Below are 23,647 nucleotides of genomic sequence, written 5' to 3'. Positions count from 1 at the left end.
ACCATAAAACTATGTGTTTCTACCTTCTTTTGAAGTACATTAAATTTTGTAATTCAGGTTCCCAGGCCTGAAACTGCCTTGGAACGCAGAAATCATGTTTATGGCTGTACATTTTTAGGGCTCACACAGATTTTGTTCTTATGGCCGTGGTGTTACATCCCACAACTGTAGGGTGAGCCAAAGAGCAAAAAGAAAATGGCCAAATTCTCTAGTGTTACTTTAAAAACCCCTCCCTTTACACCTGCAGTATGCTCACATTCGGTTTGGAGCTGATTAGATCTCTTTCCGAGTCTCAGTTTATAATTATAATTGGATTTAATTAAACAAATCACAGCTGAACTTCACTAGAAACTGGCAGCAAAAGATGATGTCTGTCACAAAGCAAAAGAGGAAGCATGCTGCAGCTGAACAAGCGAGGATGAAGGTAGTTCTGAAAGAGAAACAATTCATAGCATTTTTCTGTGATTGCATCACAAATATAACTGCTGCAGTTAGGATGTTGAACATGCATACTTAATTTATATGCTGCCTTTTACACCGTACCACTCAGTCTTGGTGTGCAGCAGTTGACTGTGCCAGCCGAATACCTGCCATCAACGCTGTTAGTATAGTTGTGTGTACCTGGCTGGCAAAGAAATGCCCACTGATTTTCACAAAGACCTCGTCGTTCTCGTCAGGAGTTTGGTCCCGCGGTACGATGACCTCTGCACTTGTAAGGTTCTGCAGCTCATTTACCTAAAACAAAGATACAGAGTCCAGAGGTCGACAGCTTTATAACATGCTTTAATAAAGCCACACAAAAATGTGACATTTAACACAGAGCACTTATGCAGATAATTTGTTATTTTCCATCACTACCAAGTATAAATCATCTGGATGCTGGTACAAAATCCTGATTATCTGTTTTCATTATATTTGGGCCAAATGTAGTGTAGCATCTGCTCACCGTCTTGCCACCTTTACCGATGACCCTGCCAGCTGCAGTTGAGGGAACCTTGATGTGCGTCTCTAGTTTGACCTCCTCCTTCGCTGAGAAAAAGTTCTCCTCTTTCAGCTTCCCAAATATCCGACCTTGGGCCTGGAATACAAAGGAGGATATGAGGCAAAGAGAGACTGGGGAAGGTCACAAATGTGATTTGTAAATTGAAAAAAGAAGAAGAAAGATTTTTCCATCTTAACTGCTTGCACATTCAGTTGGTGGCTTTACCTTAAATTGAGCTTCTGGAGTTCCAGTAATGATAACCATCCTCTCGGTCACATCTGGGCTCTCAGCTGGGGCAATCTGATGTTCATATAGAGAGACAGGTTATAGAAACGTGTGAGATTAACACCCCTTGGCTGAAATTACCTGGTTTAAATTCATGGAAAAGATTTAAGCGCTCAATTGTCTGACAAATATTCAAGAATATTTTCAATTTAGACAAAAAAAAAAACTCAAAGAAATGAATTGCCTGTTGTTACTTTTCCAAAATGAGAGTCATCCCCTGTTTTAATCATGAAAACGATCAAGGATGAGCTGCTTGCTCAGACAGTACTCATTTTGTGTCTTCTTGACTCAACCTTACAAGCTGATGAGAACCACTTTGACAACCTCTCTGTCTTTTCTCATCGAAGTTAACACACTTTGACACAAATCAAACCCACCTTGATGGAAGCTCCGGCAAAGTGGGCAAGTTGTTTGATGTGCTGGCCCTTTTTGCCTATCAGAGCCCCGACCGCCTGAGTTGGAATAAAGAGGTAGACAACCTCCTGTTCTGGAGCCTGTTGCTATTTAAAAAACAAGAACCACACAGAAAAAAACAATCATTCACTGTAGTTATATTTAATTAATCTATATTTAATTCTGATGACAGTGTACAAATCTCAGAATTGCTCCAATCATCGGATACTTGAGGAACAGCTAAAAACAGAAACATCACATGCAAGGAAAGCTAAATTAAGCTCTTGTCAAGGCTTTTCACTTTGGTAAACCTTGGGTTCTGGTAGAGTCTAAGTGGAATATTCGCTATTAAGGGTGAGCATTGCCTTGTGTTTTAGTTTTTCATAGCATGGTAACACTTATAGTTGAGGTTTAAAAGTGATTTTTTATGAGCCATGGCATAACTCTGGGCTGAGCAGTCCCCTTCCAGAAATATTTGTGGTGTTCTGGTGACATGCCAGAATTTCCGTCCGACAGACATTCCATGAGAAGCTGTAAAAATCTGCTCTTCATATCTCTTATATATGCTTCTGACTTCCTTTAGCTCCTTTGTTACGTGATCAGTGCCAAAGAACAGTTTCTAATGTGATCTTCTATTTTCTTTCCAACAAAATACAGCAGAAACACAACAAACAGTACATTAGTTGAAAATCTTTGATCACCAAGGCAACAGTGACTGTACTGCAGATTAAAGGGAACATACTGAGTGCTGGTGAGGGATGGCACTTGCTGGAGGGACCCCGTACAGGCTACCGAGATGTGAAGAGTGACTCTGAAAGTGAAGTGATAAACCGTCTGATCAGATAGGCGCATGAATGCACACAAACACACACGTTTAATGGACACGTGCACAATCACAACTCAGGCTCTTATTAGGGGGAATTTCAAGGCAGACACTCACAGTGAATCACACACTAATCTTCTTGACTCTGAGGCACACAAACATTCTCACACGCTGTCTCACGCCTCTAAGACTCGCCCTCATCAGGCGCTGAGTGGAGACTTTGTTTTACAGACAAACTGACTCATCTCTGGAGAAGATGGGGGAATTTTGCTTGTTTCAAACCAAGCACTACATCATACAGGAAGGCTTGAGTCAACACTGTATTGTTGTTTTTTTTTTGTTGTTTTTAGAAAAGCTCCTCAGGGGGAACCTGGTTTACCCTGTGCTGGAAAGAAATTGATTCATCAAGTCAAGACTAATCCAAGCAGTTGAGTGGATAAAACCATCTGCAAAGTGGCAGACATTTTATGGCAGTCAGTGGAAAAAAAGAAAAAGGAAAAAAAGAAAAAGGAAAGAAGAGGACTCACTAAGAACGGGTTGTATCCTGCTGGTGCCACAGAGGGCACTGCACCTCGTGGTCCAGCAGCAGGGGGCAGCACCGGCAGACCAGAGGAGAAGATGCCCAGAGCGTTCAGGTTCAAGCCTGGGATCAGGTTGGCCTGTTGCTGTGCAGAAAAAGAGAGGCAAAGGCAGTGTTTATTCATGAGAACAGTCAAAACAAAGTTGACCGCTGAGAATTTACTGTTACTGCTGTCATATTTTTCACTTTGCTTTTTGAGAAGAAGGATCTCAATTATTAACCAGGACTTTACATCCCCAGACACCGATGTATCCTGCTGCAAGAGGACACTGACCACTGCAGTTAACGGTTAAAACAATAAATGTCTGTATGCACAACTTAAAATATCTGCACATGCTACTGTGGGTGATGAGAAAATCAAGAGAAAACACAAATTACTCCAAAATAAGTTAGTTTTTAACACTCTAAAATAAAATCATAAATAGACAACAATAATTGTAATGATTGTTCTATATAATAATGAGCCCATGATTTTAATTTACAACATATGAAAACCAAAAAAACTAACAAAAATGCTTTTTATACAAGTCTCCCTGTATAAAGCACTTATCAACCAAATATGGAAAACACTGTCTGGTTCTGATTCTGAAAACACGAGTACTGGTTGTTGTCTTTCTTATTTATGATTATAGTTGGGATTTGGATGTTGGATGTTGAATTCATCATTACATTGGATCTATTATTAACCTGTTTATGACTTATTAACATTTTTTTAAATTAAATTTGAGAAGAAAACTTAAACAAAGCCAATGTCATAGGTGTAATAACAATAAATAATTCAAAGCATAGGTGTCAGATCCTTCAGTTTGTCAGCTGCTGACACCCATAAACTAGAGTTACTCTCCCTATGTCTTAACATGCAAGTGGTGAATAACTGATTCATGGCAATATTTGATTACTAAAATGTTTGTTAGTTGAAGAGACAGCTGTGTAAACTATCTTTAGAAAGTTCTCCTCTTCCTACTCATACTTGCTTCTCCCCAGCCAAACTATTAAAAAACTGCAAAACCATCATTATTTTTGTCCTTTGTGTAACCTTCATTTAACCAGGAAAAATTCCATTGGGATGAAAAATCTCTTTAGGGTCACATGAACACAATCAGAGTTTTTTAGAATTTTCCTTCATTTTAAGCGGGAAAGAAATCAATTTTAAAAAGTGCACTATTGAAAACAAGGGAGTTACATCACAATCATGTTTTTCTTGGCTCATGAAAAGATGATGTTTTCAAAGCTTCTTTCCCAAAATTCATGTCAGCTTTTCAGGGTTTTTTTGTGTGTAAGACAAGACTTTTCTCCTCAAACATCTTTGATCTCTGGAAAGCCTTGTGTAATATCTCCGGCATCACGCTAGATGGCCCTAACTGCTTACTGTAGAGTCAACGCTCAACCTGGCAGGTTCCAGGAGCGCTCACACAAGGCCCAGAGCGATTTAAACCGCATGCAACGTGACACTTCTTGATAATCATTATTGAGCAAATACTTAAACAATGACAATGCGGGAGAAAGTATTGAACTAATCTACCAATATTAAAGTAACCCCCCGGAATAAAACAACCCAAAAGCAGATGCCGCATTCTGTTTCCCTCCTTAAGTTACAGCTCTTCCTCGTGATGAGCATCATCACTGTTGATACAATCATTTTATCAGTGTTCATCTTTGCTTATCTGCAGCGCAATGTAGAGCATGTGTGAAATCCTCACTGCTTCTCTTCGTCTGAGGTTGACCTCAGACTGCAGCACGGGTGATGTCATCAGGCAGTGTGAAAGAGGAGCTGGGTGAAAGAGCAGCCTACAGATATCAGATGGATGCTGGGAAAGGCAGTGTGTTACGGCAGGAACACAGACACGCACAGCAGGGAAGTGAGCATGAGTCAGAGGCTACACAGACACACATTCACGCACAGAGACACGCTGCTCTCAAACACTCGACTCACTGATGAGCTGTTCAGCGATCGTTTACTGTTATCCGTTTACCAAGCCGGCCTTACTAATGCAGGCGCTGAATGGGAAGATGATATTATCCTGCTGTTTATCATCACTCCTCTCCGTCATTCACCTGTCAAGTCTGTGTGAGTCACCTTGTGGTCAAGACCACACACAAAACACACTCACAAACAATCAAGCAGCCTGCAGATGGTAAACTTACATTTATAGCAGCAATATCGTTCTCGTAGGCTTCTCTCAGCTTCTTCATGATCTCCACCTCGGCTGTACAACAAGCCTCCAAGCTGCCCTTCACCGTGATGGTCCTCTCAGGATTGTAAATGGTTAAGTCTTGCAGCCTGTACGGAAGATCCCGTAGACAAACAAATACACACATGTAAGCACTTTATATACAAATACTCAAGAAGAGGAGACTCACATTCTGCCCACATGATTTCTCAGAAGAATGGCCAAAACTAAATGTTTATATTACTGCACGAATCTCTGTAGAAAGTAAGCAGGGTGAGATACTTGAACATCCTGTGTGTTTTACTCATACTATAAATCCATCAATTATGGGTTTGAGCCAATCGGTCGGGAGATGACATTCATGTTTGGGTAGTTTTGAGGCTTATTATTAGGCCCAAGTCTGTGATATTGCAGCCTTTCCAGAGCAAGTCTAACTTGGATGTTGGCACAAATGCTATTTACAAATTAGAAACGCGCACATGCGATGATTTGTAGTCCAGTAGCCATAACTAAGATAACCCTGGTGACAGGACTATTTTCTTTTCAAAACTCGTCTAGAGACACATCTAGAAGACATTTTGCAACGCTCTTCACAGGCTGAGTACTCGACATGACGAATAAACTGACCTTTCTGTGAAAAAATGTGTGAAGAGCGTCCTAAAACAAGAAGTGTGGCAAGGTCAGGATGGAAATAGCAGCACGATGAGAATACAGATACAATGGATTCATCCATCTCAAAGAAATTCCTCCAGCGAGACATTTGGGAAGAGCTGAATAAAAAACTAAGAGGAAGAAAAGTTTTACGCCTGAAGAGAGAAGAAAACCTTTGCCCTCAAAGTTGTTTGGAACATTTGGAAACTTTGATGCTACCCGGCATCAAAATACTAAGTTTTTCTCACCTTGACAAGAAACCAATACATCAAATGACCTGACCAGAGAACTACTGAGGGAAAAAAAAACATTCTGAACAGTCTAGTACTCAAATCAAAGAATTTATCACTCCATAAACCATTTCCCCTGAATGTTATACAAATGTTAACGCCTCTGGGCCTTTGAAGCACAAACTATTGTCTCTCAACACTCCTAAAAGATTTCACAGAATCTTCGGTTCTGAATGTAAAGCTTGCTTTTCTCAAAGGGACCCTCTCCACTGCGGTGTCTCTTTCTCAAGGCTCATTACTTCCTCAGAGCTCACAGGGACAGAACAATTTATTAGCTCCAAATGAACGAAGGTTGGTGTCGGTTAAATGGGGTGTATTCACCTCCTCTCTTATATCTTGTTCTGGAGGAGGTGTAATCAACTCTTCACATTTGCTCTCAAACAACTCAGTTAAGTGAAACTGCGGGCTCAGAGGTTAATGAGCACAAAGGAGGGAGGGTGTGGCAGGAAGAAGCCCAAATCACTTTCTGTTGTTTGTCGATTGGTTAAATTAGGAATATTCAGAATCTTTGCATTTGAAATGATCATGACTCAGTCGCGCAAGCACACACTTCAGAGTAAGAGTAACATACGAAAGGCAACTTACGAGGAGATGGTTATCTTGGTCCCGGTGTCCTCCTCTATCTTCTTCAGGTTGCGGCCCTCTTTCCCAATCAGCCGACCCACCAGGCTGTTGTGGGCGAGGATTTTCAGAGGGATATCCTCCGTCCTGCACACACAAGTCAGGTAAGATGATAGAGGATAAGTTCGACCGATGTGATGGGCTGCTGCTCTAAGCACAATATCAAGACACAACAAGTCCTTCCTTTAGCGATGAGCACATAATGTAAATGTTTCATGTCTTTATGTTCTTTATTTTTGAAAACGGGAAATCAGCTTTAACCTGTTTTGATGCTGATCTGATTCCTTGTGGGCTCAAAGGTTTTGTTCTTACTGATGACTCTAGTTTACAGTCACTAAAATGTGCTACAGAAACCACGGCTCGCAAAAAGCTTCAGATGACGCTTGATAAAGAGAACAGTGGGGTGAAAAGAAAAATGAAACAACATGTCAAAGTCTTTCACCAAGTGCATCTTCTTCCCTTTTGAATCATTAAAGAGCAAAATGAAAAAGGATACTGTAAACATCTTCATGATATTAACAAATTCCCAAAGATAATCACTGGAAAGAACCACGGAAATTTGATGCAGTTTCAAGTAGAAGTTTTAAAAAAATGGGACATTACTGCTAAACCATTTAAACAACCACCGTAAAAAAAAAAAAAATTTATAAAGAAAAATAAAGCTCTGACTCATGCTGCATGTCTATATTGAAGCCCTCCACTCTGGCTGTTGACGTTGGTACTTTTAAAAATATTCTGGAGGAAAAACAGACTTAACAAAAACAGATTTGGATGAAATGGAAGGTGAGTCACATTTTCTGTTGTTGTATCTAATAGAGTTAATTTCCCAAGACTTTGACAAAATCTGTACCAAAGTACTGTGGCGTTCAAGTGGGAAAGACAAACTGGGATGGTTATAAAACATGAATATTTCAAGTCTGTAATTTGGGAAGGAGGAGGCATGGTTTACATTACAGTTTCACAACTATTAACTGAGAGCAATAATGTCAGAGGATTTGATTCTGAAAGTTGATTTCATTTTCATTTTATAGTATTGATTCAAAATGTTGACTTCTATAACATATACTGTATGTAGAGCTACATTATACTATCATTCCTAAATAATTGAGCCTTTTACACACAACTTGTTTTAAGCTGCTTATGTTTTTAAATTTGGCTTGTGATCTTATTGCTATTTACACTAATATTTCACTACTATTTGCATTTCTTTTTAGCATTGTTAATGTTCTTCTTGGTCTTGTGTCTTTTCTCATGTCTTTATAAGATTGTCCTTTGTTCTATAAAGGACTTTGGGTTGCATTTCTGCTTGACAGGTGCAATATAAATAAAGCTAGGTTGAGCTGAGATGACTTAAAAGCTTCATTCACTAAGTATCTATATGACTGTGTGTGGCTAATGTGTGCAGCTGAAATATTGATGGTTACTGAAACAGGAGGTGTGTTATTTAAGTGTTATCTATATTTCTGCTTTGTGTGGCAATTACAGGGTGTGAATGTGGATTAAGGTTGATGTGGAGGACAGCCAGATGCTGGGGGGTTCTTTTGGGCTGGGTCTCACACATGGTGATGGTGTGTGGTGAGTGTGTGTGTGTGTTTGTGTGTGTGTGCAGGGGAGGGGGTGGCAGGTCAAAACATGCTATAATCTGTAAATATAGATCTATGCAGGGTGGAATTAGTTTGGGATGAACTGTAGGGGGTGACAGTGGTGTGGGTTTAGAGGCAAAGATCAGCGGTTTTGGTTTCAGTGGTTGTAGACTGGGTGAAATTACAGGGTGGAGGGCAACCAGGGCGACAGTTTCAAGTCTGCAGGTGTGGCACCCGGGCGGGGCCGTGTGGTTTTATTAAGTCAACACACTGCAGAGGTGTGGAACTCATCGTGACTTTTCACAGCAGGATTACTGATCTGACTAAATGAGGTGCATTGGACAAGCTGATTCAATTCTTGTTCGTCTGACACTTCTTTGCTATATAACAACATCTGAGCTGAGAGGGGTTGATATTGGATTTATGATTTTAGAGAAAGGAAATGTTTCATCATTTCATTACAGATTTTAAGTATTACGAACTGTTCAAGTGGTCCCTAAACTGTGTGAATCATGGCTTGAATTTCTTCTTGCGGCCATCACATTCTTGCATGACAAGACGTGGAACAAAGTATAAAATAATAGGGTGAAACAACACATGTTGATCACAAGCAAAATACTGTGCCCAATATTCAGCCATTCCTCATTTCTATATATTTTGGCACAAATGGTAAATAGGTGCAGTCATTTATTGAAATGTGCAAATATAAATGGAAACAAAGTATTTAAGGCAAAACCAGAGTTTGTACGATTTTAAAGAGCTTTTAAGTCACTATTTGCTATGAGCACCTTTATTAATCAACACAGTCTGAACCCTCATAGACAAACTTTCTTGTCCATCCTTTAAGTAGTTTTCAGGAATAGTTCTCCAGGCATCATGAAGGACATTTCAAAGCACCTCTTTGGGTGTTGGCCGCCTTTGGTTCTCTGTCCAGATGATCCCACGCTGCTTCAATAAAGTTGGGTTCAGACTCTGGGGAGGATTCATCTCACCCATGAATGCTGCTACTGATATTCTATCCGGTGCCTTTTGGCATACCTTAGCCTTTTCCACTTGTTTCCCTTCCGCCCTTGCATGGAGACCATTTCAAATGAGGCTTGGGCCAAAAGTAGATGGATCAACTGAAGTTCCAGATGCATCTCTCAGCTCCATTGTCAGGTCTGCTGGATTTTTTCTTATATTTAATGAAATTTTTTAGAAACAATTCGTCTGCATTTGAGAGGTTTTTATTAGGCCTACTGCCTATTCTCTCTTCCATTTGCCTAGTTTTCCTAAATTCATAGGTTAATATTAAATGACATTCATTTTAAAATAGTCTGCTACAAGAACTTGACCGAAAATTAGGGAAAAATCTGCAAATGACTTTAAAAAGCTTTCAGAAAGCCTGAAGAGCTATTGCTCAAAACCACTTGAGAAATAGCTCTAAAAGAAAGATGAGCTATTTGGTTCAAACTAAGCACCCTTACACAATACTGTATATCATACAGCTTTACTCATCAAAGGGCCAGAGATATTTTCTAGCCAAATGAGAGGCATGTGAATGTGCACCAATGCTGCACAAACAATCTGACAAAACTCTACAAAAAAAACGAAAAAAAAACAAGTGTAATGTACTATGGTGGCTCAGTTGAGGCAAATTGAAAGGAAATATACACAAGTTCAAAGGATGATGCTCAAACCGAGTAGAAGCTCGACCAGTTTAAAGGGTGCAGTGTCTTGTTAAAAGTGTCAAACCTAATTAGTCGTGTTGGCCTGGTCTGTAAAACACTAAGCTGTGATCACGTGCCAGCTTATGTGAATGTGTGCACCATGTTTACTATGTCAGTGGTCCAAGCTACAGAATGCACAGTGAGATTAAAAGGTGTGCGTGCAAGTCAAAGGATAGGATTATAGCCCTACAGACATTGTGACTAATCTTCCTGTGGGATAATATTAGTTCACGCTCTGCATTATAACATTTATGTTTGTATTCACTTTTTTTATGAATGAAAACATTCATGTTTGGGCCTGAGAATGCATGTGCGTGTTGGAGCGCAGACTCACGTCTTGGTCTCGTCGGCCTCCTTCTGCATGATGTCCAAGATCATGCGACAGGCGGAGGAGCAGCCCTCGGGTGTTGAGTGGATGGTGATGGGTTTTTCTGCTGCACCTGCATTTTCCTTCCGGTGAATGTCCACCCTGAGAAATAAATGTGCATAGATTGCAGTGCATAATAAATGAAAATTAAGCTCAAAAAGTGCCTTACCAAACTAGAAGACAAGATAAGCAAGATAAGCAATCTTCCTTCTATAATTAACTCGGTTAATATTAATCTCAATCTCAATACATTGAGGACAAAGCAAACCAAACAAAGCCTGAACCACTAATGTGACCATGAGTAACAAAAGCTTACTTGGACTGTGTCTGTTTGGTGACATTCTTGATGGTGAGGCCTTCCTTGCCAATTATGGCTCCCACAAACTGAGTAGGCACAAGCATACGCAGGGGGAAGTCGTGTTGTCTGGGACGTGGTGAACCGAAGCCTCCTGACGGCCCAGGCTGAGAAGCGCCCTGGTCCCGGGAAGATCTACCACCGCGCCGCGCACGGGGACCTTGGACGGGAGGAGCAGCATCCATATCCATGATATATGACACCTTGAAGGAGTAGTCGTCAAACTGGTGTCCTGTCAGCTTCTCAATAGCTCTGGGAGGTGAAAGAGAAGAAGGAGCAGGAAGTGTTGGGGCCGGAGATGATATATTAAACTAAATGGATTTTAGGATATCAGTATATAGTTCTGAGAAAGTTTTTGAGTGGCACCATTGATTTTTAAATCCTGATTAATATCTCAAGGCTCTAATATACTTGCTTTCAAACAAGTGTTAATTACACATGGATTGTGAGTTCCTTCAGAGTATTAATTTGTACATCCAAAAACAAATAAACAAAACAATGCAGGACGCATTTAATTGCATGAACACTGGGGAGTTCTGATCTCTGAATTTTAGGTGAGATCAGCACTACACTAAACGAGCAACAGCACAAGCAACAAAGCTAAGACTATGTCTACATCAAAAATGTCCTCGTGTGTCTCCTTGTGTAAATAAGTTTAGAATAAAATCAGATGTTCTGAAGGAAATAATTCCTGTTATTTAAGGATGAATTTCTCTTTGCTCTGACCTTCGTGGAAACAATTCAAGTACATACAAAATATATTAGCAGAAAATAATGAATAGTAGTAGATGCTCCTATCACAGCTTCTCGGCTGTGCAAGTATATCATGAGTCTTACTCTTGGTACTTGGCTCATCAGTGTCATTATTTGTGCTGCTTACACTTTAGCTTCCTCCTTGGTTGCGTACGTAACATTCACCACTGCTGTTTCTGTATCAGTGCTCACTGTGAGACAAGACAGGGAGAAAAAAAGGGAGGGGAGGTGAAAAAACAGGAGCTACGGTAAACAAAGGTTTACACATGCACATAACAGGCCTTTGTCGTTGCCGTAGGTGAGTGGGACACGCGTCCAGGTTCCCATGGCGACCTAGAGAGCTGCCTGTCTGTGTGAATCCATTACAGCCATCATCACACTGGCTCTGCTCCAGACCCTGCTGCTTCCTCTACAGACAGGAGCTGCTTAACACAATAGCCCCTCTGCCACTTGCACAAAAATGGATTTAAGTCTGACATAGCAGCCTAAACAAAGCAAGTAATTGCTGATAAAATGCACAACCAAGGTGCACCTTGGTAAGCTTGGCAGCCCTGTGTTGCTCGGTGAGCACAGAGCAGCACTGAAGCTGGGATTCCTGCCTGGATAACGCATACTTTTAAAGACTGAGCTGTGCGGTGGATATCGATTAAAGAATTTGTTGTACAGCACATGCAACAGAAAGCTCTTAAAATGACTGATTAATAAGGTAAACAGTCAAATTGTTGAAAAAGAAACACTGATTAACCAAAAGCAAAAAAATATCACTGATATTTGTGGTCCTTAATCGGGGGACAATGTAAAATTTTAAGTGAAGGCCTCTGAGACTGGTTTGCAAAATTATCAAAGGGCCTTCCTGATACATTAAAAATGTAGCATATGTGTTTCAAGAATAATTTTATAATTTTTCATTGTGTTTTATGTGTATCTTTCTACATCAGCATGTGTTCCACCTTATTTAACATCATCAACTTCCAGGTGATGAGAGCAACAGTGATAATGCAATGTAATTAAGAGGACAAGTGCCACAGTTTTCACAGATAAATGCGAGCAGAATGCAAGTAAGAAAATTAATCTGAAGAGGGCTTTTTTCTTGGGAGCAACGTCAAAAGTAACTGCAATTATTAAGAGACTTAAAGTTGAAAATCAGCAGGTTCGGAAGGGTTAAATTCAGTAAGAGTGCCCAGCTGGCTTAGAGAGATTGAGAGGGCAGAGTCTGGCATGGCGCCTGCCACCAGCGCTCACAGCCAGCTCTGCTCCAGCTCTGCAGCGCTCCGCCCTGCCCTGCCCCGCCACAGGCAACCTTCACCATACCACACACGAACATGGGACTTCTCTACAAACTTGAATCAGAGCACATGGTCTCCGACGGGGAGACTGACGGGAGGCGGCAAGACGGGCAGCTGGACAGAGACCGCAGATAACCAAGGCGGCCCTATTGATAATTCGCAGCAACTAGTGATGTTTGAAAAGTCAAGCAGAGGATTTGAGAGGAGAGAAGGAAAAGCTGCCCTGGTGTTTAGTGGAGAATGAGGCAGACTGTTTAACAGCAGCTTCTGGGAAACTCAGAATGGAGTAATTTCTCTGCTGGGTTCTGTTTTAGCACCTGTCATGAGTACAGTGGGTGGTAGTTGGTCTTGGCTGTTTTGACACAGAAAGAGACACCGTGTGCATGTGCCAAGATTTGATTCTGTGTGCATTTGTAGGTGCCTGTCCCCCCGCGTGTTTCTACTACTTGGCTCTGCTTCTAGTTTCTCTGCATACACACACAAAAACACACACATACCCTAACAAACACCCCATCAGACTTCACTTCAGACGCCTTCAGCGTCAGGCCCCCCCTCACTACAATGCATCTCCTCAAAAGAGATGCAACACCCAAACATGAATAGGCATAAACACGCACACAGACACATTACTGCTGGATGTCTGCCATGTCTGCCCACTTCAATCCATACGCTGAAGCCGAGGGGATCCATAGAGGTAGACATTACTTATTATAGAGGAAGCATGTAATTCACACGCTCATGTCTCCAGGTCAAACTTATACACACCGAGATAAACAAAATGATAAAGGCTGATTCATATGAAGAGATGGGTTATGTTTAGATAATGTAGTGTATGGGATGATGACAATGAGGAAGAGAAGTCTCACAGGGAGAATTGACTCACTGGGAGGTCTGTCTGTGATGTTAAATAGACACATATGCGCTTAACAGTTGGAGCAAACTGAAGATGACACATGTGGCAAACAGGGAGAAGAGTTCTGTACCTTGTTCCACGTTCTCTACAGTACCATACTGAGCTAGAAGGCCGTCCAAAACCTGGGGAAGAAGAAAGAGTTTAAATCAGAGACAGGCATTACGGGCACTGATGCATAAGAACATTGTTGCTACTAAAGTTTATGTGGGGCAATGTTTAAGTGTCAATGTAGCGAGTGTAAGCACAAGAGAAGAGTTTGAGTAATATCAGAATTTCATATTGAAGCAGATTATTGGAAATCATAACCTGGATCATAACTTTTAACCCCACTCTCTTTAATTACATCATCTTTAGGCAGCTTCTACCATTGATGGTACTGAACTAGGCAGTAAGCATCTCTAACTTTTATCTGAATGTGCCCAACCCCTTACAATGGAAAGGCACAACTTTTCCAAGATATTTGATTGCATTTGGATAGGAAGTAATGAGAGTCAAGTGCCTGCTTGTACGGACTTGCCTGTAGGAACAGCACTTGAGATTACAGATAAAGGTTATTGCAATGGCATTTATGTATCACAGACGTTGTGAGCTGGAGTAAAACAGGACAAACAACAAATACTTCAATTAATCAGACTTGGGAATACTAAAGCATTATTTCAAGACTTATATGTCACCGCACTAATTACAACACTTATAATAATTTGCCTGTTCATTGTGTCTTACAATGAGGAAAGTCCTGTGTGAACACAACAGTTCAAGTGCGCTATAAGGGAGGCCTATAGGCGTAAACCAACAAATACAACCTTTTTTCTAATGTGATGGAACAGGTAAATAAAAATTCAAAAACAATAACGTGGAAATGATTCATATCAATTATATGTTTTATCATGGTACAAATGCAACATATCAGACTTTTTTAAAATATAAATATATACCACATATCCAAATGAAAACTCTACTCTACTCAAATAATAAAGCAGCTAAACATCATTCATAAACACTGCTACCCTCTTTAGGGCTGAGATCATTTAGGATGGACTGAGGCCAAATCAAAAAGATTCCTGCTGTTTTGAATTTCTATTTGGAAATCATGGATGTCACATCCTCCGGGTTTAAGAGGAAAAGGACCATTCATCTTGTCATCTGCGCTCAGTTCAAAAGCCCGCATCAATGCTGGTATGGGGGTGCATTAGATTAGTGCAAATGGTGTGGATAACTGGGGCATGGGGGATGGAATCATCAATTCTAAAAGATATATAAAACTTTTTAGGCAACACATGCTGCTGCTTTTCAAGGAGAGTCTTACTTATTTTGGCAAAACAACATTAAACTACAGTCAGCACATACTACAACAGCATGGCTGCCAAGTAAATGGGTCTCCAGATCTGATACAAACATCTGAGGCACTCATTTATATACTTTCAACAACCACAGCATCCATATCACAGTTTATCCCTGCTGCCATAAGGTGTGAGAGAGGGCACACCATGAACAGGTCACAAGTCCATCACAGAGACAAAGGAAACTGTCACACCTGTGAATTATTTAGACCCACCAGAACATGCCTGTTCTTGGACTGTGGGAGGAAACCAACGTACCCACATGGATACAGGGAGAACATGCAAACTCCACACAGAACAAATCCAGCTGAGATTTGAATGGGCTTTAGTTGGGTGACAGTGCGAACCACGACAACAACATGTAGCCCCATCTGAGGCATTAGGAAACAAAAAAATGTTAAGCAGCACAAAGTCTATATGAGACCAGACTATACAAAGAAATCAGTGTCAACAACTCAGTGCATTCCTACTTTAATGCAGCTTGAAAGCTCATTCATTAATTTTTCATACCCGCTTTATCCTATTCAGGGTCATGGAGAGGGCAAAGCCCATCGTTGCTACCACTGAGCAAGAGGCAGGGTGCACCCTGTACAGGTTGCCAGTCCATCACAGAGCCAAGTTTGAACGTTTTCAGGACTAATTCCGCATTTTGGCAAATTAATTTTCTCAAAGTTTATTGGACTGTTGCTCTCTGGAAGCATGGAGAAACAGTTGGCTTTACTGTGTGAGAACATACACCAAACAGCATAGCTAAAGCTCCTTTATAACTGGCAGTTTAAGAAGTGGATACAATCACGGTGAAGTCAAACATTGATTTGTGGACTAATGTTTTGAAAACTACTGGCTGGTTTGGAGTCACAAGTGAACAAATTTGAACAAGACAGTGGACCTGGAGAGGAGCAAGAGGTGGGTCTGAACCATACAACAATGTATTAAATTATGTTAATTTACTCTAATTTATGAGTTAGTGACTCTATAGTCCATATTGAGTTTTTTTCAATTAGTTGCCATTTAATGAATATTAGCATTATGCTATTGTTGCACTGCTAAAAGTCACGTGCTAAAAACCCCTTGACTTTCAGAAGATTTAGCAAATTTGTTTCATAAACGGACATTATATTAACAATAAATAATAATCACAGTTTTAAAATGAGCCAATAAAAACAGGTCCATGTAGTGCTTCTTACTCCTTTGTTATACACACGTTTGGGTGACTTATCCGCACTTGAGCCACAGCAGCCCACAAGTTCACATTCCTTCAATATCACATACTATCATTTAGAAAAAATACAAGGCTGTTTCAAGTTTGTATTGTCATTTTTTTAAGTATTTTGTGCAGTTGCATGTTTGTTTGTTTTTTAAATTTGCTAATTTGTTCGATGTAAAATTAAATAAGTTCAATGGGAAAATAATATAGCCATCTGTTAAGTAAGAGCTTGAGTCCAAGTTGTCCTGAACTGTCAAGCTTTTTTACTCTACCAATATGTTTATAGTTCATCCGTAGCGTGCAGACAACATGCAGATATAAACCCAAACAGCAGTGAGAACGTTGGCGGGCATAACAGCCGACACGCTCATTCAGAGAAAACCAGCTTGGACCCCTGCAAGTTTACAGATGCTGACATCAGACAGTGTCACCCACACTGTAACAAACACTGACAAACATATAAGCACATGCACAGACATGAAGGCGTGCACACAAACACTTAAGTCTGAAAGGCTGGTGACTCATTGTCAGGAAATTGGTTTATGTGCTGCCTGGTGCTGTTCACCTGTGCATCACTGTCTCACACACACACATACACTGACATACAAACAACTGACCTCCCACTGTAGATGAGGGGGAATGTTCCGGATCTGGATCTTCCGACTCCTGCAGAGATGAGAGACACAGACGGAGTGGATTTAACAGACCTGAACCACAAACTCACACACACTTACAGTCATCCGTTCACAGCAAGTCCAGCAAACTTCACTTTATATACAGAGTACATATATATGTGTATATATGTAGAGAGAGAGAGAGCGAATATATAAACATTTTTCATATCAGCAACTAAGGAGGAAAGTTGTTGTTTTTATAAGTGAGGGCAGTAATACAGCATCAGACCTGTATTATTCTATGTGTACATATAATTCACGGTCATACTTTCAACAACAACCACAGATTAATAGACTGAATCATCAATCAGAGGACTGCTACAGGAGTGCTGAAAGAAATGTAGCTGTGTGGGTGCAGGCATTTATTAGACAGCAGTTAGTGACTCCTGGTAACACCATCCTACAAGCGCTATTCTTGCTACTCTCACTATGAAAAGTGGAAGTGACACAAGTGACATAAAAAAAACTATATTGTGCTTAGGCCGCAGCGATGGGTTTCCTCAATCCTGAGTGACGCAATTAGAGTGTGTGCTTCTGGTTTGAATTTTACATAAGAGAACAAAACTAACAATAAGAAACCACACCAATGGTTATTGATTTATTCCTTCCAGTCTATTCAGTTCACATGCATTTAATTTATATCCTTCAACAACAAAAATATTGAATTATGAGCCCTTAAAGAGGCTTTCATCAAATCTTTATAGAAAATATTATCCATACAGAAGAGTCCCTCTCTGCCTCGTCCTTTTGGGATCCAGAGCTTCCACACAGCCTCCACTGAGTGTGTCAGCTCCAACAGCAAAGCCACACAAACCGCCCGTGACCACAAGCTGTTAACGACTACATTAACGTGAGAGAGTCCAGTCCAGTTCTGCAGCCGAGCTAACGTATTCCAAAAAGACATTTAAGAAGCAGTTCAGATGGCACATCACAGGAGTGAGACTGGAGTACAGAGAGAGGTGGATTTCTGTTCAGGAGGATGCTTCGGGGGAAAACATACAAACAAGGACACACGTGTGGCATGTTTTCAGCGCTTTGAATCTACATGCACACACATTTCTCCATCTCGGTTTGTCTCTACAAAAACTTTAGGTCCTGGTGCAAAAGTCTGCAGTGAGGAGAGAGAACCGGCTGGCAGCTGGACATCAATGACTGACTCTTTCTGATTGTGCCGTTCAAGGACAGACAAAGGAGGAACACAGTGTCACACAGATTTCCCCTTGTCAACCTTTATCAACCTCAAGTTTCTGCAGTATTGTGAAAATACTGAGAGGTGAAACAGCACACAGCTAACACCGATTAGAAAGAAAAAAGTCATAAAACTCTAAAACAAATGACGTTCTTAATGCACATGAATATTAGAGTAGAATATGTTTCTCTGTATCAGTGAGTAAGCAGTTAAAAAACTTAATACTCGAAATACAACAGTAACCTCTGTCAATTGTCTCATGCAGACAGTGGACTAAAATACAATTAAAACACAACTGTGTTCTATCACACAGTAGCGTGTAAGCATTTTGTTAAAAACGGCTTTAAAGTGAGTGGCCTAATGAAAGAGCTCTTTTACCAACCAGAAACCAAACAAAGGTAAACCGAAAGAAAAAAATCTGTCTGCACCGCTAAAAACACATCACCTATTTCCACATTGTAAACAACTTTCTGCTCTCCAAAATAAGCAATAGCTAGTGAGCATTTATGGCTAACTCTAAACCTCAAAACAGCCCCAAAAGCTGGCATCCCTGATTTGCTTCACGTAGAATGTGGAAGGTACTTTTATTCAGCACCGTCTCTTTTAATAGTCCACTGCGGGCCTTACCTTAATGCTAGACAACACGATCACAGACAGCAGCATCATCTGCAACTTTTAACAGATACTTTAGTATAATTGTGATCATGTAAACTCGGGCAAACTGACAGAGATCTCAGAGTTGGATGGAAACCTTCCTCAAAATGACCACTGTAACACTACAGGCCTTTGACTTATTTTTCTGTGGGTTTCTTTCTCGGTGACAACCTTGTGTTTTAAGGACCACTGTCTTTGTCCAAAACATGCACCAGGAGCTTCCTGAAGGGACATGTTACGGAAAATGTGACAGGGCCCGCTGACAGTCCTTTAAGGTCTCATTTTCTGCATACTTGTGGCCTCTGGCTAACCAGGGGTTCACTGCTTTCTGTCTCTTCGTCTGTCTCCAGTGTAGGGAGAGGCCCACAATACATGCCATCCTGCCACATATGCTGTTAGCTGTCTACAGTGTTCAGGTTTAGGCAAAGGCATGAGCTGTATGCCCTGAGGGTATATGTGTCGCTATATAATAAGACAGCGGCTCAGTGGTAGTATGCGAAGCAGCAAGTTTCTGCTAACATCCAGTTTGTTTGCAAGCAAAGTGAACCCAGCGCCCTCTCTCAGCCTCTCCTTGTCCAAGTCCAAAATGGACTGTAGTACAAGATACAGACTGAAGTCGATGGTTACTTAATGTTTGTTGAATGTAACCAAGCTGTCTGCTGTTGGTTTGGAGCAGCCTGCCAAGAGAAAAAAGAAAGCCTCTCAATTTCGGCCTTTAAATATCTGAGGGTGGCCATGTTCAGTCGAAAAGCTAATATTTACTGCACCCACCTGTACGAGGTAAGGAGCCGTGTCTGTGCACAGGCGCGCATTCTAATGGACGCATGCATGCGTAGTAGTCGAAGGAATTTTAACCTCTGAGTAGGCAGACAGAGGGGTGAGAAAGAGGATATTCACCCTTCGCCAGAAATCTGCTCCTATGTTCCTATAGACGAGGCTCTGATTATCAATGTGAAAAACCTGTGGTGGAATTATATATTCAAAACCTGTTTTTCCTTTTTAGTTTTTCAACACCTTTTGAATTTCTCCGAGCCACTTGCTGACTGGCGCGAACATTGTTTAAGTATTAGGAACTGGTCATCCAAGAGAAAAACTCATCAGGAATTACTGTGATAATTGATCAAACAGCCTGTAAAAATGTCAAATATGCAACTGTTGCTTTTCTTGCGCTTACATTACATTATTATAGAAGCTTAAGTCCACCAAACATGAGTCACAAGGCTGCATGTGGATGGAGCTGATTAAATAAAGAACATGTGTCTGACGATGCAAACGGTCAGAGGCTTTGAAATTATACTCTCTCTGGTGGAGGCAAAGAGGATATAAACATGAAAAAAAGAAGTCTGCAACAAGTGATAGACATGGCAACGCAACAAAACTTCAAATACAGGCTGCAATTATCTGTTAAATCTAGACATACTGAGACAAACTACCACATGCAGCCAGAAGTCCAGCACTGGGACTTTTTACTTACAGAAACAGAGAAATAGGAATCAGAGTAGTATATGAGAAGCAAAATGTCGAAAAATACGTAGGTCTACTCATCATTCAAAAATGCCCACTGCTGTGTGTTCATTGCTAATACTTTATAGAATATTTATTATTGTATATAATTGTACTTCAATGAAAGTTTAAAAATAAACCATGGTACCACAACGGTGTGTGATAAAATAACAAAACAAATATCTCACTTATGATTGCGCTGAGAATTAAAAGAGTATTTTAGGATAAGGAAAAAATACTTTTCTTGACTTCGCATCACACTTATTGTGGACTGTCTATTCGTGTGCAGTGAAACCTCATTTAACACATAACGTTTGCCCAAAATCACAATAATATCACAGCATCCAGGACTTTTGAAGACACATTGCCATGAAGTGCTATCCTGCAACGCAGCTTGATTTTCTGGAGATTCATGAGATCACACTCTAAAGGGAATCGATCTTGGCAGGCTCCAAGGCGTTTGGTTTGGCTGTTCTTGCAGCAGATTTTAGGTGTGATATGTCAACAATGGCACCTCCTACTCACTCACTCACTGAACTCACTTGCAGTGTTTCATTGATATGAATTTGGTGAAAGTTCACTTATGACAGTGATAGATGATGTATTCCCTCATTTACTTAGAAATGTGTTGTGGAACTGTGGAAGCTCAACACTGACATGCATACAGGGCTCTCCGTGGCCTGTTTGTGATAAAGCACACACTTAACATGTGAGTTTGTTCAGTTTCTTTGATATTATTGTTGTTAAAATATCAAATTATATCAAAGAGTGATATTATTGACATATAAACATGTATGCTAATTTATGTCATGACCCTTGAAAAAAGAAATTAAGGTGGAAAAACTCACACACTCACCCGGTGTGAACATAACATAACGACTTGTCATAAACTCTGTGTACTTCATTTGTGAACCGCCCCCACAAAAATCAAAGTCACTCATGTCATTAAAAATGCACTGCAACACAAAATATCTTTGTGTTTTCCAGGAGTTTCTCAACTTAGGGAAAACCTCTTTTATTTTTTTTAAAAGAGGAGTGAATTATTTAACATTTCATTCTATCTTCAAGAGCCTATCTAATGAGGCCTTGAAAACCCTTGTTTACCTCGCTGTCCCTGCTCTGTGTGGCTCACAAGGCATGCAGTCCTGCGCCCAGTGGGGGAGCCTCTCTCTCGACGAATGAAAAGACATCCCAAATGGCCTTTCAGTCAGGCTTGTACGGAGCACGCTGCCACACAGAGCTCCCACAAACATGTCTGCACTCACACTCAACTCAACCAGAAGACTCACAGCTAATTCAGCTGAACGATAAAAGTTTGTTTTTCTCCTCTTACCTACCATTTCTTCTTCTCCTGCACCCATTTAGCTGTCAACACTCCAACTGGCTGGTTCTCAGTGCAGTAAGCTCATATTACAAAGGCCTACCCATTGTCTCACAGCAATACACGTGCATATTTGCTGCTTAATGTTTAGATAAAGATAATTTTTTCTTTAAAAAATTTGAAATATTTTTGCTCAGGAAAATGGAAATCAGTGTTTTTACTTTTATTTTATTTTTTTACAACTTTCCTCTCTTTCTTTCTAACTGTAACCTGCCTGACAAAAGACTAAAGACAAAAGAAGGCCAGACTCAGGAAGTTCACATCAGTCCAGAAACGGTTTATCGATAGACTTATTTTTTACAGAATGAAAGATGATCGGGCCACCATGGCTGCCATGCTCAGCAGATAAAATAGGAAATGAAAACCTCTGCGGTCATAAATCACACCGGAGGCATGTGATTATGCACCTATTACATGCTCATATTACAAATTCAGTCTATATACTGTCTGTGGAACGCCAATGTCTTCTGCTTTTTTTACAAGTTCTAATGCAGTGCTGAGTGCAGCATAATGTGATCATCTAACTATCGGCTACATTTACAGAGCATGTATGTAAGACCCTGCTGCTCTTACATCTCCACTGTGGACAGCACACCAGCTCAAACTAACAAAACCAAGCTTTGACTGGAACACAGTGTATCATATAGTACAGGTGGGTTGGCGAAATAACCCGGTGGTCCTTACACACCAACAACAGACTTGTCTAATCTGAATTAACCCAATTTCTGGTTTGGCCCTTAAGCTCTTAAGCGCCTAAACGCGCTGAAATCTCAGAGCGGAAGCAACAAGTCAACAATAATGAGGAGACCCTTCTATGTGGAAGATGTCCCCCTGCTTCCCTTTTCAAACTCTGCCGGCGCTCCAACTGCATCCCCCTCTCTAGCTGCTGGATTAAGACAAAGCACGGTCCTTTTCTGTGCAGAGCTCCTACGCGCTTCTCGGAGGCCCATTCAATTGTTGAGGGGCAGAGATAAAAGGATTTGGATGCGAGAAGTGCCAATACACCGTTGTTGTCTTTCAGTCACAAAGATTTGCCGCTCTTTGTCCTCTATGAAAACAAACAGACTTTGAAGGAAAATGAACACAGTGACACAAGAAACCTACAGAAATGAAACAGACTTTGGAAAATAATGTCTGTCAGCTCGTGACAGTCAAATATACAACACAGCTATCCACTAAAAGAGGCTATCAGAAAAATATTAAACCATTAAAAAACTTATTTTGTTGCTGATTTGCAGATTATGGTAGTGCTGGATTTTACAAGTCAGTCATTTCAGAATCATCTCCGGGATGAGTTCTTGAAAGACTGTGTCATTCTGCCATAATTACAGCAGACGAGAGGCTTTTGATTAATTAATTGCTGATCGTGTTTTAGACAGTGGGGTAATAGCAGTTCTGTACGCAAAGTGGGAAAATTGTAAATATAGAAGATTTACAAAGAAAATATAGTGATTAAACATGTTATTTTTTTCCAATTGAGCTAATTTTCTTTTCAATGATATTCCTTCTTTCCGTCTGATTCATATCAAATCGCCCAACTCTTTCCTGCAAACATCTACAAAATCGAGGTATAATTTGAATGCGTTTCTCAGTCTGTGTGTATCTCCGCAGAATTGCTTAAAACCGAAAGGCTGAATTTCATTAAATCGAATATAGCAAAGAAAGAGCCAGTCAAAGTGCAGATTTGCAGTCCCTTCCTTTAAAATTGTAATCAGGCAATTGTTATCATCTTGATGCACGTAGATGGTATATTGACACATACACTACTTACACTAAAATACACTACTTGAGTAGAGAATCCAAACTAAAAATTTTGCCTGAATTTTACAAAATATGGACAACTCATAGTTCAAAAGGACAACATAAAATAAGCTCCCATGTTTAAATACTTCGAGTGGTGAAACTACTACTTTGCCCTGTTACTCTGTTACCTCATG

The 23,647-nt window shown here is 40.5% G+C and overlaps 1 protein-coding gene across 3 annotated transcripts in view; it reads right to left on the bottom strand.

Moving 5' to 3' along the window:
* Nucleotides 1-23,647, bottom strand: part of igf2bp2a (insulin-like growth factor 2 mRNA binding protein 2a) — a 45,465-nt gene that overhangs the window by 3,209 nt on the left and 18,609 nt on the right. For 2 of the 3 annotated variants that reach the window (XM_072397162.1, XM_072397163.1), the window contains exons 3-15: nt 16,927-16,975; nt 13,833-13,884; nt 11,691-11,754; nt 10,772-11,062; nt 10,423-10,557; nt 6,761-6,883; nt 5,209-5,344; nt 3,011-3,148; nt 2,403-2,471; nt 1,645-1,767; nt 1,208-1,282; nt 947-1,078; nt 622-735 (exon numbers count right to left, since the gene is read on the bottom strand). In XM_072397162.1, coding sequence (XP_072253263.1) covers nt 622-735; nt 947-1,078; nt 1,208-1,282; nt 1,645-1,767; nt 2,403-2,471; nt 3,011-3,148; nt 5,209-5,344; nt 6,761-6,883; nt 10,423-10,557; nt 10,772-11,062; nt 11,691-11,754; nt 13,833-13,884; nt 16,927-16,975 — 1,501 coding nt within the window. Of the gene's footprint in view, nt 1-621; nt 736-946; nt 1,079-1,207; nt 1,283-1,644; nt 1,768-2,402; nt 2,472-3,010; nt 3,149-5,208; nt 5,345-6,760; nt 6,884-10,422; nt 10,558-10,771; nt 11,063-11,690; nt 11,755-11,844; nt 12,282-13,832; nt 13,885-16,926; nt 16,976-23,647 lie in introns of those variants that run through there. The other variant, XM_072397164.1, reaches the window with a different exon arrangement.

This window comes from Leuresthes tenuis, unplaced genomic scaffold (genome assembly GCF_036924035.1).
Source record: "Leuresthes tenuis unplaced genomic scaffold, fLeuTen1.0.hap1 SCAF_12, whole genome shotgun sequence".
Classification (NCBI taxonomy): domain Eukaryota; kingdom Metazoa; phylum Chordata; class Actinopteri; order Atheriniformes; family Atherinopsidae; genus Leuresthes; species Leuresthes tenuis.
This window is presented reverse-complemented; position numbering and strand designations above follow the sequence as displayed.